General features: G+C 45.3%; 2 protein-coding genes across 2 annotated transcripts in view; both read left to right on the top strand.

The window, feature by feature from the left end:
* LOC126484720 (proline-, glutamic acid- and leucine-rich protein 1-like) overlaps positions 1-13,895 on the top strand; it is a 193,608-nt gene extending 179,713 nt beyond the window's left edge. Inside the window, exons 6-8 of the mRNA XM_050108316.1 lie at positions 13,324-13,429; positions 13,568-13,807; positions 13,854-13,895. Of these exons, the coding sequence (XP_049964273.1) occupies positions 13,324-13,429; positions 13,568-13,807; positions 13,854-13,895 (388 nt within the window). The remainder of the gene's footprint in view (positions 1-13,323; positions 13,430-13,567; positions 13,808-13,853) is intronic.
* Positions 13,519-17,004, top strand: part of LOC126484719 (uncharacterized) — a 370,831-nt gene continuing 367,345 nt past the window's right edge. The window contains exon 1 of the mRNA XM_050108315.1: positions 13,519-16,262. Within this exon, the coding sequence (XP_049964272.1) occupies positions 13,922-16,262 (2,341 nt within the window). The 5' untranslated portion in view covers positions 13,519-13,921. The remainder of the gene's footprint in view (positions 16,263-17,004) is intronic.

Here is a 17,004-nt window from a genome sequence, read left to right as displayed (position 1 = left end):
GTAGTTTTTCCAAGAAATTTAACCTTAGATACAGCATTCGTAAGAATCTGTTTAGTTATTTCTATAGTTTTCCTATCTACTGCAAATTCCTTCAAGGTTTGGGGAGGGAATCTTTGTCTATTGAGTGATAAGATCTTTTGAAATCAGTAAAAATGAGCACTGTCTTTTTATTTAATATTTTTCGTGTACTTAATCATTTGTTTAAGGTTAGGATTTTCTGTGGGTGGGATATATTCCTCCTAAATTCGGCTTGATACTCTCCAATTTGTTTATCTAACTGAGGATTTAACATGTCGAGAAGAGCATTCGATAAGTTTTATATTCTGACTGTTTCAATAAAATTTCTCTGTAATTATTTATATTGTGTTTTATGACTTAACTTCGAAGGTTTGTGATTTTAAAAGTGTTTCTCATTTTACAAGTATGGCACTAGGGTAAAAAAAAAAAAAAAAAAAGGAAAATGATGGCCGCGTGGCCCACACTATCACTAGCTCTCGGCTAACACCTGTACCTTGCTCAATTTTTTGAGCCGAGTTGACAGTTGACACCCCGGCATAGATTTTACTTGTATTGACACTGAACGTTGTTTTGCAAGTTTTAAGTTTTGGTGAGTGAAGCTTTTAAAATTCTCTAACTTTTTAAATTTTTTTTCATACGTTGTAGCATAATAATGTTTAACGGACACCTGTCTTTCTTATGTTCCTTTAATGTTAGTCAAAGATGTGATGATGGCAGTAGCTGAAACAAGGTTACAAATGAAGCCATGTATTACTCGGTATAGACGGCTTTATTCACAAAATATATGCCCTGACAGCAGACTCCTTGGGGAAATTTATTTCCTTTGTTAATATGTTATCGGTTATGTATGGTGCACAAACTACACACTTTGTTGACGGAAATTATGCCCGCGAAATAGGTACGATAGCGATCGTCGAAGATAAGCGGAGGAAATCGCTAAGAATGCTGTGAGCGCGTCGACGGTCTGAACAACGAGTTGTTGTCGGTACAATAGTTAAAATTTTGCTCTGGTCTTCCTCCGGAGTATTAATTCCGGCCTAGCGCAGGAAATCGCCTCGGCTCGACAATTTTTATTGTGCGAGTTGCTTCTCTTGTGTGTATTAATATGCTTTAATGCTCCCTTCTCTACATGCCAGGACGACGACGGTTCGAACCCGCGGCCGGCCCTGTGGCCGAGCGTTTCTAGGCGCTTTAGTCAAGAACCGCGCTGCTGCTGCGGTCGCCGGTTCGAATCCTGCCTCGGGCATGGATGTGTGTGATGTACTTAGGTTAGTTAGGTTTAAGTATTTCTAAGTCTAGGGGACTGATGGCCTCAGATGTTAAGTCCCATAGTGCTCAGAGCCATTTGATTTGATTTTTACCTAAATCGCTTCAAGCAAATGCCGAGATCGTTCGTTTGAAAGGGCACGGCCGACTTCCTTCCTCATCCTTCTCTAACCCGATGGGACCGATGACCTTGCTGTTTGGGCCCCCTCTCCCAAATCAACCAACCGACTACATTCCAGCCATATTGCCCTGTCTCTAATGTAAACTGTACTGATATGCGAGGGAACCAGCCTGTGACGTGGACGCGACGTTTGTACACTCTTCTTAACACTATGCCGTCCGGCGACACCACAGTTGTGTCTTACTAGAAATAGCGGTCAACGGCCGGCGACACCACAGTGGTGTCGTGAGCATAGCATCGCGCAGTGACCGGCGACAGAACTTTAGTGTCTTTTACATTCTATTGGTGTTTCGTTTAGGTAACAATAAGTTACACACGTGAACAAGTTTTTTTGTTTTTATAAGTACTTGTGCTCTGTCATCACGGCCGACGAAAGAGACGATGCGATTATTTACGATGAATGCGCGGACGTGTTGTCTGATGTTCCGGACGACTTGGCCGATTGGGAAGAAGATACTGGATATAAAAAAAATTGAAGTGAAGCAGAATCGTCGGAAGATAGTGAAATATGTCCAAGAAGAATTAGGCGAACGCTACGGTTGCCAACTGATTCGGATGAATAACACGAAGAAGACAGTGCACATTGGTCATACTTTGATTTACCAAGGACCAATTATAAATTTGAAGGATCCCACAGATACACAGAGCGTCGAGGAGATCGTAGAATTTTATATTGAGAACGGTCTATTTGAATATATTAACAACGAAACCAACAAGTACTACAGTCAAAATTTGCAATAGAAGGAAACTGGATAAAAATATGCCAAATTTGCCGGCGTTACGGAACCAGAACTTAGAAAATGGTTTGGGCTTGTTATCCTTACGGGAACTGGACAGGCACACCGATATTTCGCAAAACGATGTCCCGCAACCGATTCAGACAAATATTACCATTTTTACATTTTCCCGACAACAACAATGAACCAGGTAATGCCGACCGCCTTTTCAAAGTGAATTTCGTAATCGATTATTTTTCCACAAAGTTTGAAGAAGCTTTTAATCTAAGTCACAACATCTCAGTTGATGAAGGAATGATACCGTGGCGTGGACGGTGAAATGTTTAAGTTTACAATCCATCGAAAATTACGGAATACGGCATACTCATTCGGATGCTGTGTGATTCGAGTACAGGATACAGTTAATGAATCAAAATATATTCCGGCGCTGGACAGCGTTTGGCAAAGACAGTGATGGAACTATTGACACCTTCTTATGGCAAGTGGTACCACCTCTACAATTTTACGGAAGTAGGGGAACAGGGTTGTGGAACGTATGAGAAATAACGATGACATGAGTAAAAATTAACAATTTATAATCTCCCGGTAACGTCAAGGACGGCCGGCGAAAAGCCAAGTAATCTGCGTTAGCGCTGCCGGCGCCAAGCGAATCAATTTGTACGAGACGTGCGGACTGCAAAGTGTTAAGGAACGGTGTGGCTGTCGTGACGAAGCGAGTGCGCCTTTCTCCCAGCTTCCACCTGTTTTTTAAACCAACCGCTTTGTCTGTCTTCCGCGTCAAGAACATAGCGATGACATCATAGTCTCTTGTATAGCCAGATCGGAGGCGCGAGAGAAAGCTTGTGCAGTAAATATAATGTTGCCAATGCATAGACCGAACCAAGAAATAGTGCTTTGCCAAGTGTCTTCAAAATGAAACATATACCTTTGGAGATATTTATATTTTTTCGATGTGTTTATGGGCGCTAGCGGACTGTATTATAGAGCTGTAATTCGACAGTAATGTGTATTTCATATACAGCAAACATTCTGTGTGCCTGAGTAGAAATTCAAGTTATTCTGAAATTAATGATTTCACTAAATAAAGAACAATCGCCTACAGTCACGATCGTGATTTGATTTCAATGTACGGTGCGTTTCGAGCCCTGAGGGCTCATCTTCAGGTGCTTTAAATGTCTACAACAATTTTTTGGTCATCAGTCTACTGACTGGTTTGATGCGGCCCGCCACGGATTCCTTTCCTGTGCTAACCTCTTCATCTCACTTGCAACCTACGTCCTCAATTATTTGCTTGACGTATTCCAATCTCTGTCTTCCTCTACAGTTTTTGCCCTCTACAGCTGCCTCTAGTACTATGGAAGTCATTCCCTCATGTCTTAGCAGATGTCCTATCATCCTGTCCCTTCTCCTTATTAGTGTTTTCCACATATTCCTTTCCTCTCCGATTCTACGTAGAACCTCCTCATTCCTTACCTTATCAGTCCACCTAATTTTCAACATTCGTCTATAGCACCACACCTCAAATGCTTCGATTCTCTTCTGTTCCGGTTTTCCCACAGTCCATGTTTCACTACCATACACTGCTGTACTCAAGACGTACATCCTCAGAAATTTCTTCCTCAAATTAAGGCCGGTATTTGATATTAGTAGACTTCTCTTGGCCAGAAATGCCTTTTTTGCCCTAGCGAGTCTGCTTTTGATGTCCTCCTTGCTCCGTCCGTCATTGGTTATTTTACTGCCTAGGTAGCAGAATTCCTTAACTTCATTGACTTCGTGACCATCAATCCTGATGTTAAGTTTCTCGCTGTTCTCATTTCTACTACTTCTCATTACCTTCGTCTTTCTCCGATTTACTCTCAAACCATACTGTGTACTCATTAGACTGTTCATTCCGTTCAGCAGATCATTTAATTCTTCTTCACTTTCACTCAGGATAGCAATGTCATCAGCGAATCGTATCATTGATATCCTTTCACCTTGTATTTTAATTCCACTCCTGAACCTTTCTTTTATTTCCATCATTGCTTCCTCGATGTACAGATTGAAGAGTAGGGGCGAAAGGCTACAGCCTTGTCTTGCACCCTTCTTAATACGAGCACTTCGTTCTTGATCGTCCACTCTTATTATTCCCTCTTGGTTGTTGTACATATTGTGTATGACCCGTCTCTCCCTATAGCTGACCCCTACTTTTTTCAGAATCTCGAACAGCTTGCACCATTTTATATTGTCGAACGCTTTTTCCAGGTCGACAAATCGTATGAAAGTGTCTTGATTTTTCTTTAGCCTTGCTTCCATTATTAGCCGTAACGTCAGAATTGCCTCTCTCGTCCCTTTACTTTTCCTAAAGCCAAACTGATCGTCACCTAGCGCATTCCCAATTTTCTTTTCTATTCTTCTGTATATTATTCTTGTAAGCAGCTTCGATGCATGACCTGTTAAGCTGATTGTGCGATAATTCTCGCACTTGTCAGCTCTTACCGTCTTCGGAATTGTGTGGATGATGCTTTTCTGAAAGTCAGATGGTATGTCGTCAGACTCATATATTCTACACACCAACGTGAATAGTCGTTTTGTTGCCACTTCCCCCAATGATTTTAGAAATTCTGATGGAATGTCATCTATCCCTTCTGCCTTATTTGACCGTAAGTCCTCCAAAGCTCTTTTAAATTCCGATTCTAATACTGGATCCCCTATCTCTTCTAAATCGACTCCTGTTTCTTCTTCTATCACATCAGACAAATCTTCACCCTCATAGAGGCTTTCAATGTATTCTTTCCACCTATCTGCTCTCTCCTCTGCATTTAACAGTGGAAATCCCGTTGCACTCTTAATGTTACCACCGTTGCTTTTAATGTCATCGAAGGTTGTTTTGACTTTCCTGAATGCTGAGTCTGTCCGTCCGACAATCATATCTTTTTCGATGTCTTCACATTTTTCCTGCAGCCATTTCGTCTTAGCTTCCCTGCACTTCCTATTTATTTCATTCCTCAGCGACTTGTATTTCTGTATTCCTGATTTTCCCGGAACGTGTTTGTACTTCCTCCTTTCATCAATCCACTAAGTAGTTCTTCTGTTACCCATGGTTTCTTCGCAGCTACTTTCTTTGTACTTATGTTTTCCTTCCCAACTTCTGTGATGGCCTTTTTTAGAGATGTCCATTCCTCTTCAACTGTACTGTCTACTGCGCTATTCCTTATTGCTGTATCTATAGCGTTAGAGAACTTCAAACGTATCTCGTCATTCCTCAGTACTTCCGGATCCCACTTCTTTGCGTATTGTTTCTTCCTGACTAATGTCTTGAACTTCAGCCTACTCTTCATCACTACTATATTATGATCTGAGTCTATATCTGCTCCTGGGACTTTCCATAAAATTATGTTAAATTTCAGTAAATATTGTAAAACGTGTTTAATATTAATTAGCCTTCGTTTAAACGCACAGTATAGATATTTCGTACGTTATAATACTTCGTAGAGACTTTCGGATTTGGAACAATGTAAAGTTATTACTCCAGTCGAAAAGATGTGTCTATGCGTTTTCTCAGAGCCCGCAGCCGACCATGCTCCGACTTTAATAAATTAGTGTGATTTGTAATCTAGACGGTAATTTTTGCTCGGAAAAAGATCCTCGACTGTTAAGAGATTATAAACCCGTAACAGAGAACCCAATGGGAACGCTATGAGTAGTTTATTTGGCCGGATGGACCATATTTTGCTGGGGGGTTGAAGCAGCTCCTAGTGAGTCGAAGGCGGATGACCCTCCAGATGGAAGCAGTGCATCTCGCCGGGAAGAAGTGAGTCGTATTGGTACAGGAAGAGTTGTCGCTGCACTGGTCGGTGGTAAGCCTCGGAAACCGTGTTGTGTGTGAAGTTAGAAGATCTTCATCATGGTAGATGGGGAACTTACGGAGAATCTCCTCACTAGATTTTGGTCTATAAATTTCGTCTCGGAGTTATTTTGCTAGCGAATAGTGCATAAGAACTATTCACACTCCAACATTTGTCAAGGCAACGCATATAACTGCAGGCATCGTAACAGCAGCGACCTTCGGTAGCGTGCTAGTGAACGCCTGACTCGCAGGCAAGCCCGTCATGCTTGGGTGATTGGCGGGTTGCGGCGTCGCAGGCTGTGGCCACAGCAGAGCAGGCACTAGTGTCCTGGACCAATGGATGCGTGTGCTACTGGTCGTCGCCTCCAGATATCCTGGACGTCCACTGGGGCCGTATTAGTCCAAATAACTGGTTGTCTGTATGGTCGTAAGACTACGGCCGACCGATGAAGCTCGTCGACTGCGCGGGGGTAACGAGCGACACACGACTGGTAATACTGTTCGACTAAGGTTCTATTTCTGATGTTAAAGTGTGTGCCTCTAAACCAGTTTACCATGGGAAATTAAAATATGTAAACAAAATATCGTTTTAAGGGATAATTTTTATGTTATATGTATACATGTATATCAACAATTCATGACAGGGACGTTATAGAGAAATACGGTTATGTTGCCGAATCCAGTAGTGATGGAACGTGACAATTTCTTGTTCAACAGCAGGTGGGTAGAATCAGACGTCACTGGCTTATCCCCCGTCACACCTATGTCATTAAGACCACCTGTGATAGGTCATTAACTCGAACGGCGACAGCCGGTCTCTACCTCTTGTAACGCCGGAAATGCATATCCTCCTATTTCCATCTATTGTACTATAAATTTTTTTCCTTATTTTGTTACCTGAAGATATGACACTTCTGTGTCTGAGGATGTTCGTGTAACCTAAACAGACTCAGACTCTGCAGTAAACCTTCACGCTTCCCAGAAGCAGGTTAGCCCACCACAGGCTTAAATTTATCTCTTTTTATTTATTATAAAGTTTATCGTTTCTGTATGGGCTTTCTAGCTGACATAGGTGTATTTCAAGCACTGCGTAGGCTCATGAAATTTCGCAAGGGGCGGCAAAATCCCTGATCCTGCACTTATTGACTGACGAAGGAGATCGGACGCACTATGAACACGCTATCGGCCGATGTTTTCGGATGACCTCTGGCGACCGTCTCTGACGACCGTAGTCGGAGCCGCTGTGAACGCAGCCTTCGACGGCGGCGTGCGGTGGTACATGGCCTCCGTCCAGCTAATCGGACGAATACGGCTCCAGTGGACGCTCAGCCAAATACCGTCGTCCGATTTGTAAATCGTTTTTAATCGGAACCAGGAAGCACCAGTCCGATATTTATCCGTATTTGTGGAGATGTTCATCACATAACAAGCATTAAATGATTAACACGTTCACGCTGGCACTGAGAGTTGTGTTTCTCGCCGTGGGATGTGTTGCGTATTCACGCTTTCCTTAGCCAGCCGCTCCGTTTTTCCTATTACTCGCCGTGGGGCGGCGATCGTATTCAAACACCGTAGGCTACTGTTTTAATATATTGCCTTTTCATTTTGAAAGTGGTGTAAGTTCTTTCTTTTAAACAAAACAAGAGACCAATAAAATAATTTTACAATAGATTAACCACGAATAATATAATACCTCATTTGTTAACAAAGTTCAGTCGTTGAAGGGTCACGCAATAATTTATTCACAGATGTCCGTCGCGCCATCTTTCCGTAAGCTGCTTCAGACAGGTTGCAGCTGCACTTCGGCCGTAACAAATGCCTGAATTTCAGCTCTTGGCAATCCTGTATTGGTCGAAACAAGTCGAACGAACGTACGATCTTCTCGCGGTGTTGTCCTCTTGGAAGGAGCCGTGCCTAGTCCTGCTACCTGTCATTTAGCAGTCGCTACAGGACAGCCAGCTATCTGATCAAACTTGTCGGTAAGATGGTCCCGTGTCCCCACTGCCAATGATTCGACCTGTCGCGAAGTCCGACAGATGGCGATACTCATGTGCTCGTCCTGTGAGCATGCTGTGTGGCGATCTCCACCTGCAGGGTTACAATAACGTTAGACACACCCAGTAGCGAGCATGTACTCGGATAAAGCTTTTGGCAATGTTGCTTGGAACACCTTCTTTGAAATTATGAAGGTCGCGGGGGGCGAAACGCTATTTACAACTTGTACAGTAACCAGACGGCAGGTGTAAGAGTCGAGAGGCACTAAAGGCAAGCAGTGGTTGAGAAGGGAGTGAGACAGGGTTGTAGCCTATCGCCGATGTTATTCAATCTGTACATTGAGCAAATAGTAAAGAAAACCAAAGAAACATTTGGAGTAGGAATTGAAACTGAGGGAGAAGAAATAAAAACTTTAAGGTTCGCCGATGACATTGTAATTGTGTCAGAGATAGCAAAGGACTTGGAGGAGCAGTTCAACGGAATAGAGGGTGTCATGAAAGAAGAATATAAGATGAACATGAACAGAAACATGGATAATGGAATGTAGTCGAATTAAAACAGGATACGCTGAGGAACTACATTAGAAAACGAGACATTTAAAGTAGTGGATGAGTTTTTTTACATGGACAGCAAAATAACTGATGATGGCCGAAGTAGAGAGGACTTAAAACGTAGACCGGCACTGGGAAGAAAACCGTGTATGAATAAGAAAAATTTATTAACAACGAATATAGATTTAAGATAAGGTATTTCCGAAAGTATTTGTGTGGACGTGAAATATGGTCGAAATACGGTTAGACAAGGAGAGAACAGAAGCTTTTGAAATGTGCTGCTGCAGAAGGCTGCTGAAGATTAGATGGTTAGGTCACGTAACTAATGAAGATGTATTGAATAGAATTGGGGAGAAGAAAGTTGTGACACAACCTGACCAGAATAAGGGATCGGTTGACAGGACATATGCTAAGACATCAAGGGGTCACCAGTTTAATATTGGAGGCAAGTGTGGGAGTCAAAATTGGAGAGAGTGAATAGAATTGACTACAGTAAGGCGATTCAGAAGGATGTAAGTGGCAGTAGTTATTCGGAGATGGACAGTCTCTTACAGGAGAGAGTAGCATAGAGGGCTGCATCAAGCCAGTTTTTGGGCTGAATGCCACAAAAACAACAACAACAACAACAGGAGGGGCAGACAGCTACTAACAAATACATCATTGTACTGAGAAACGTTAGCTATCAAAAGGTGGGCATGATAGATCGAAATCAGTTACTGGATTAACGTAAAGCTTTTTAAATGTATTTGTGTCTAGTTGCGTTCATCACCGAAATGGTACGTGTACCAAGTTTGGTTCAAGTTGCTTCAAGTGTTACAGATATATGCTAACATGTCATTGTGTTTACACCCATTCCCCCACTCCATGGATAAAATAACATCCATGTTTACGAATAGTTTGTATAAAGTGAATAAGTTAGACGCTGTATGTTTGAGACGCCTAACACTAGGATGACCATACCGGGCTATCTGACCGGTAAACGTTGTTTCACCTTTAATAAATAGCTTCACGTTTTAATGTAGTGGGCTCAAACTTCGTAACTTTTAATGTACTTGATTGGTTTATAATTCCTGTAAAAGACAATCTACTATTACAAAAACTGAACGAAATATAAACATTTTTACGTTAAAGGACCGCAGCCGGTCATTTTGACCCGTGTGGTATTTCTTCTGTTTCATGTCTCTAAAGGAGCAGTAACGAATTTTTGCATCGGTTTATCTAACTTTATTTCATTGTTGTGATCTCATTCCCACTTTTTATTTCCATTTTGCTTTTTTTAGTAGAACAGTAGACATATTTTAGTCGCTGTTCTCTGTCGGTGCATTGTTGTGCTCTGCAGAAGTTTAGCGCTCCTTTTTATTACGTGTTTCCTTTCAGACGAGCTTCTAAAACTACACAAAATTTGGAGTTGATGTTCTGCTCCAGATGTCTCGGCTGTACACTGTCAAGTATGGCTGCCACAGACGATCTGTGCAAGTTTTCTTCAACGTGCTAGACCTTGCTGGAATGGATGCCTTGATCCTCTACATAGAGATGACAAGAGAAAAAGTTATCTGGCGAAAGTTTCTTTTCAGACCAGCAGAAGGACTCTCGTCTGTGTATGTACAGTAAAGAAAAGGGATGTTCGTACATTCATTGCAACTATTGAAATATGTAAGGCACAGGTGCGGAAGACCTGCCAGACAGGAGTGCAAGAAATTCGGCTGTGCTCCATGTGCTGGAAGTGTTCACTACGTGTGTGCAGAGTGTTGTGATAAAGATGGTGGTTTGACTGAAAATGTGAATGTTATTTTATCGTAATTGCCCCAGAAATTCATGCCCATTTTTCTTTCTATTTCATAGTAAATATAGGTTTATGGGCTGTTTGAGGCGCTGACTGAGGATAACTCGTAGAGACAAAAATATTATTTATAATTATACGTTTATGTACAGTGTACACTGTTTCCATTCGATATAGTGCTTATGACGCATTCTTTACTGTGCTCCTTTTTTATTTAATAAATATAGTTTCTATAGAAAATTTAAGCTTAGCACAAAGGAAAACGTTACCAGTAACGACCAGTACATCTACATTTATACTCCGCAAGCCACCCGATGGTGTGTGGGGGAGGGCACTTTACGTTCCACTGTAATTACCTCCATTTCCCGTTCCAGTCGCGTATGGTTCGCGGGAAGAACGACTGCCGGAAAGCCTCCGTGCGCGCTCGAATCTCTCTAATTTTACATTTGTGAACTCCTCGGGAGGTATAAGTAGGGGGAAGCAATATATACGATACCTCATCCAGAAACGCACCCTCTCGAAACCTGGACAGGAAGCTACACCGCGATGCAGAGCGCCTCTCTTGCAGAGTCTGCCACTTGAGTTTGCTAAACTTCTCCGTAACTCTCTCACGCTTACCAAATAACCCTGTGACGAAACGCGCCGCTCTTCTTTGGATCTTCTCTCTTCCCTCTGTCAAATGGTTCAAATGGCTCTGAGCACTATAGGACTTTACATCTGAGGTCATCAGGCCCCTAGAACATAAACCTAACTAACCTGAGGACATCACACACATCCATGCCGGAGGCAGGATTCGAACCTGCGACCGTAGCGGTCATGTGGTTCCAGACTGAAGCGCCTAGAACCGCACGGCCACACCGGCCGGCCTCCCTCTATCAACCCGAACGGGTACGGATCCCACACTGATGAGCAATACTCAGGTATAGGTCGAACAAGTGTTTTGTAAGCCACCTCCTTTGTTTATGGACTACATTTTCTAAGGACTCTCCCAATGAATCTAAACCTGGCACCCGCCTTAGCAACAATTAATTTTATGTGATCATTCCACTTCAAATCGTTCCGTACGCATACTCCCAGATGTTTTACAGAAGTAACTGCTACCAGTGTTTGTTCCGCTGTCTTATAATCATACAATAAAGGATCCTTCTTTCTATGTATTCGCAATACATTACATTTGTATACGTTAAGAGTCAGTTGCCACTCCCTGCACCAAGTGCCTATCCGCTGCAGATATTGCTGCATTTCGCTGAAATTTTCTAATGCTGCAACTTCTCTGTATACTAAAGCATCATCCGCGAAAAGCAGCATGGAACTTCCGACACTATCTACTATGTCATTCATGTATATTGTGAAAAGCAATAGTCCCATAACACTCCCCTGTGGCACGCCAGAGGTTACTTTAACGTCTACATCTACATCCATACTCCGCAAGCCACCTGACGGTGTGTGGCGGAGGGTACCCTGAGTACCTCTATCGGTTCTCCCTTCTATTCCAGTCTCGTATTGTTTGTGGAAAGAAGAATTGTCGGTATGCTTCTGTGTGGGCTCTAAATTCTCTGATTTTATCCTCATGGTCTCTTCGCGAGATATACGTAGGAGGGATCAATATACTGCTTGACTCCTCGGTGAAGGTATGTTCTCGAAACTTTAACAAAAGCCCGTACCGAGCTACTGAGCGTCTCTCCTGCAGAGTCTTCCACTGGAGTTTATCTATCATCTCCGTAACGCTTTCGCGATTACTAAATGATCCTGTAACGAAGCGCGCTGCTCTCCGTTGGATCTTCTGTATCTCTTCTATCAACCCTATCTGGTACGGATCCCACACTGCTGAGCAGTATTCAAGCAGTGGGCGAACAAGCGTACTGTAACCTACTTCCTCTGTTTTCGGATTGCATTTCCTTAGGATTCTTCCAATGAATCTCAGTCTGGCATCTGCTTTACCGACGATCGACTTTATATGATCATTCCATTTTAAATCACTCCTAATGCCTACTCCCTGATAATTTATGAAATTAATTGCCTCCAGTTGCTGACCTGCTATTTTGTAGCTAAATGATAAGGGATCTAGCTTTCTACGTATTCGCAGCACATTACACTTGTCTACATTGAGATTCAATTGCCATTCCCTGCACCATGCGTCAATTCGCTGCAGATACTCCTGCATTTCAGTACAATTTTCCATTGTTACAACCTCTCGATACACCACAGCATTATCTGTAAAAAGCCTCAGTGAACTTCCGATGTCATCCACAAGGTCATTTATGTATATTGTGAATAGCAACGGTCCTATGACACTTCCCTGCGGCACACCTGAAATCACTCTTACTTCGGAAGACTTTCCTCCATTGAGAATGACATGCTGCGTTCTGTTATCTAGGAACTCTTCAATCCAATCACACAATTGGTCTGATAGTCCATATGCTCTTACTTTGTTCATTAAGCGACTGTGGGGAACTGTATCGAACGCCCTGCGGAAGTCAAGAAACACGTCATCTACCTGTGAACCCGTGTCTATGTGCGAGCTGGGTTTCACACGACCGTCTTTTTCGAAACCCATGCTCATTCCTACGGAGTAGATTTCTAGTCTTCAGAAAAGTCATTATACTCGAACATAATACGTGTTCCAAAATTCTGCAACTGATCGACGTTAGAGATATAGGTCTATAGTTCTGCACATCTGTTAGACGTCTGTAGAAGTCTCTTTATTGAGAACAACACGCTGTGTTCTGTTTGCTAAAAACTCTTCAATCCAGCCCGACAGCTGGTATGATGTTCCGTAGGCTCTTACTTTGTTTATCAGGCGGTCCTTCCAGGTAATTCGCTAATGCCAGTCCTGCTAGATTTACTGTATAGCTTCTTCTGATTCAGAAAACAGATTTAAAAAAAAGATCACGCAAAGCAGGCCCTGTTCAGCTAGTAAAACAGCTGGGAACGAGCGTTAGGTAACGTTGACATTTGTGTTGCAGGTTTTCGACGGAAGTCCTGCAAGAGGTGGAAGACGAGGATGAGGAGGAGGACGAGTGGCAGGAGGCCCTGGACGGGGAGTGGCCAGTAGCGGCCAGCCACGGCCACGTGACCGCGCACAGCCAGCCGCCGCCCACTCCGCCGCCCATGGACGCCGCCCCAGCCGAGCAGCGGGTGGACGCCGCCGCCCAGCCGCCGCAGTCGCAGCCGCAGCCGGCAGCGGTGACCGCCGCCTCCGTCTCCCAGGACTCCACAGACGCCAGCGAGGAGTTCGTGCTGGCCGACGGGGGGCCCGACCACGTGCTGCTGCTGTCAGTCCCCCACCTGCCCCAGGGGGGCGCCGCCGACCTACACCTAGACGTCTCTACGGCTTCGGACGACACACCCGACGTTGTTCACCCGAACGTCACTCTACGACGGAAACCGGGCAACGTCGAGGACGACAAGTCCGAACTCAACGTGACGACCATCAGCATCGACGAAGACGCCTGCACCCGAGTCCCAGATCATACTTTGATTTCCGAGTTGCGAGATCCACAACTGTCCGTGGACGCGGACGACGGTCTGCGCCTAAGCGACAGTCCTACAAAATGCGTGCAAATGCTGACCATCGTCAACGGCAATGTTGACGACTCGGTCGAGCTCATCTTCTCCGAGACGTCGGATGACAAAACTGCAGTCGCGATAGAAAGTGCGCTGCCCGTGAATCGTACGGACTGGGCCGGAAAGGTGAGAGATGGCCACGGACCGGAAACGCCGACCGGGGTTGCGGCCTCTGGAACTCGTGAGGCACTCGCGTCACAGCTACTTCTGGAAATGGAAAGGCAAGAACACCCCACCTCGACCAACTGCGTCCAAGTCATCAGCTGCGACATTCAGCCGCCTGTAAAGGCCGAGAGAGGAAGCTCAGAGCCTGAAACTACAGACAACAAACTGCAGCTAGGTGCGGGTGAGGTGCTTAAGGATGAGGATCTGAATGTGGCGACTTCTAGTGAGAAATATGCCAGCAGGGAAGAAGAGCCACTGTCCGACAACACTCTTGTTGCAAAGGAAATGAGCGAGTTTAGTGAACAGCGGGTGGAGGATGTAGTTGTTAATCACGAAGACACGACTGCAGAATACGAGAAGGCAATAGTCGACAATGTACAATCGAAGGATTTGCAGATATCCTCCACAAAACAGAACATGGCCAATGAACTACATCCTGAGCTATCGCCGAAAGATGGTGGCTCTGAAACGGAGGCTACAGAACAGAATCTAGAACCGGGTTCAACCAATGGAGATCCTGTGACAGCAGAGTACACCAGACGGGACACTGTGGATTCTGCGAGCGATGAAGCGACACTCAGCGAGGACGTGACAGTGACTGGCCACCTGACGGACACGGTTGTGCAGAAGCCCGTCCCACGTGCCAGGCGGAAGCCCCCTGTTGTGGACAACGTCAGGTCCACTTTGGACTTCCTGGCAAGTGAGGCAGCACACTCAGCGGCACTCAATACAGGCCAACTGTCGGACAGCCTGGGGACCGAGACACAAGAGGGCGCGATTCCAGGAGAGGGTGGAGTGCAGCTGGTGGACACGGACTCTGTGGCATCGACGGAGGATCCGAAGCAGCCAGAGGGATTACTCGACGCTGCAGAAGGAGTGGCTGCAACTGGCCAAGAAGGACAGTTACTCGGAGACCATGGCGAGCGAGCTTTGCAAGTTGAGGAAATGGTGGGGTCTCACATAGAGGGCGAAACTGCTTTGGCAGAAAGTCGAGAATGTGGGGGCAGCCATGGCACTGTCAGCGAAGAATTGCTGGGAACAGAGTCTTCAGGTCAGCTCCTTCAGGCGGATGAAGAGGAAAAGGAAGAAAATTTTACAGGAACAAGTTTATTACCGAATGATAGCCAGACTGAACCTCAAATTGACACTTTCGAGCAGTATATTGAACAGACAGTGGAAACTAAGGCTATGATGGGAGACAAGCAGCTGCAGAACGAGACGGCAGCTTTCATAGAACGGGAAAGAAGTGTATTGCGGCCTGTAGATGTTGCAGTAGAGGCGTCGGTCGAACAAGAGGATAGGAAACTGCGAGAAGGGGTAGATAGCGGGTTGGGTAATGCTGAGATGAAGGCAATAGAGAGTCAAAAAGAGGCTGAAGACGTGCAGGAGCTGGCAGCAGTGGTAAATGATCGAGAGGTACAGCCAGATGGGCATCAGCTAGAGCAACACAAGTCACCGGCAGACAATGACCAGGGGATGGTGCAAGGGACACCATCAGATGAGAGGCAGTCGGAGGAGTACAAGGCACCGTCAGACGAGTTGAAGAAGATTGGTACACTGTCTGATCTTCAGCAGCTGGATATGGGGCCACAGTCAGATGAGAGGCTGTCGAAAGAGCGTGGGATAGAGGGAGATAGGTGTCAGGTGGATGAGCAAGACCATTCCCAGTTGGAAGATAGTGGGGTATTACCGGATCACGTGCAGTTGGAGAACCATTTGACACCTTTAGATCCATGCCTGTTGGAGGAAGGTGCAATGCCAGCAGAAGAGTGCCAATCGGAAGATCTTGAGACATTATCAGCTCAATTGGAGGATCTGGGGATACCAACAGATCAGCTGGAGGAGCAAAGGACACTGGGAGGCAAAGTCAGTGAAGAGGAACACGGAATAACACCAGACAAAGAACAGTCGGAAGAGCGCGCTACACTGCCGGAGACGCCACAGTCGGAGGATCTCGCAACACTACCGCGCCGGCGATCGTCAAAGGAGCGAGGGACACCTTCAGACGAGGATGAGTTGGAGGAGCAACGACAACTGTCGTCAAGCCAGCAGCAGTTGGAAGACCCTGGAACACCAGCAGAGGAGGCCGGGGTGGGGGAGCGCACAACGCCGGTGCCGGCAGAGCGGCGACAGGTGGAGGGCTGTGGCCCAGAGCCCGCCGCGATGCACACAGGTAAGGGCCGAGCACTGTTTCCTCCGCACGCACTGCTGCTGCCGACTCGTTGCCGGACATAGCATGTGTGGTTGTCATGTTGTGAAGTACACGAGACTTGTTTTTAGGTTGTGCGAGGGGGACAAGGATCGGTGAACTTCCTAATGGTCTCGAATAAATTGTTCTCGGGTTTCCAACCGCGTCAATTGCTTAAAACTACACGAGCTTTCGGCCAAGAACTCCTTGGCCATTGTCAAGTGGTATGACCGCCAGTAGGCTGTTGGTGCGCCCTTATACAGGGTGTTACAAAAAGGTACGGCCAAACTTTCAGGAAACATTCCTCACACACAAAGAAAGAAAATATGTTATGTGGACATGTGTCCGGAAACGCTTACTTTCCATGTTAGAGCTCATTTTATTACTTCTCTTCAAATCACATTAATCATGGAATGGAAACACGCAGCAACAGAACTTACCAGCGTGACTTCAAACACTTTGTTACAGGAAATGCTCAAAATGACCTCCGTTAGCGAGGATACATGCATCCACCCTCCGTCGCATGGAATCCCTGATGCGCAGATGCAGCCCTGGAGAATGGCGTACCACAGCCGTCCACAATACGAGCACGAAGAGTCTCTACATTTGGTACCGGAGTTGCGTAGACAAGAGCTTTCAAATGCCCCCATAAATGAAAGTCAAGAGGGTTGAGGTCAGGAGAGCGTGGAGGCCATGGAATTGGTCCGCCTCTACCAATCCATCGGCC

This window comes from Schistocerca serialis, chromosome 6, assembly GCF_023864345.2.
Source record: "Schistocerca serialis cubense isolate TAMUIC-IGC-003099 chromosome 6, iqSchSeri2.2, whole genome shotgun sequence".
Lineage (NCBI taxonomy): Eukaryota > Metazoa > Arthropoda > Insecta > Orthoptera > Acrididae > Schistocerca > Schistocerca serialis.
The sequence above is the reverse complement of the archived record's forward strand: the minus strand, read 5'-3'. Positions and strand labels throughout refer to the sequence as shown.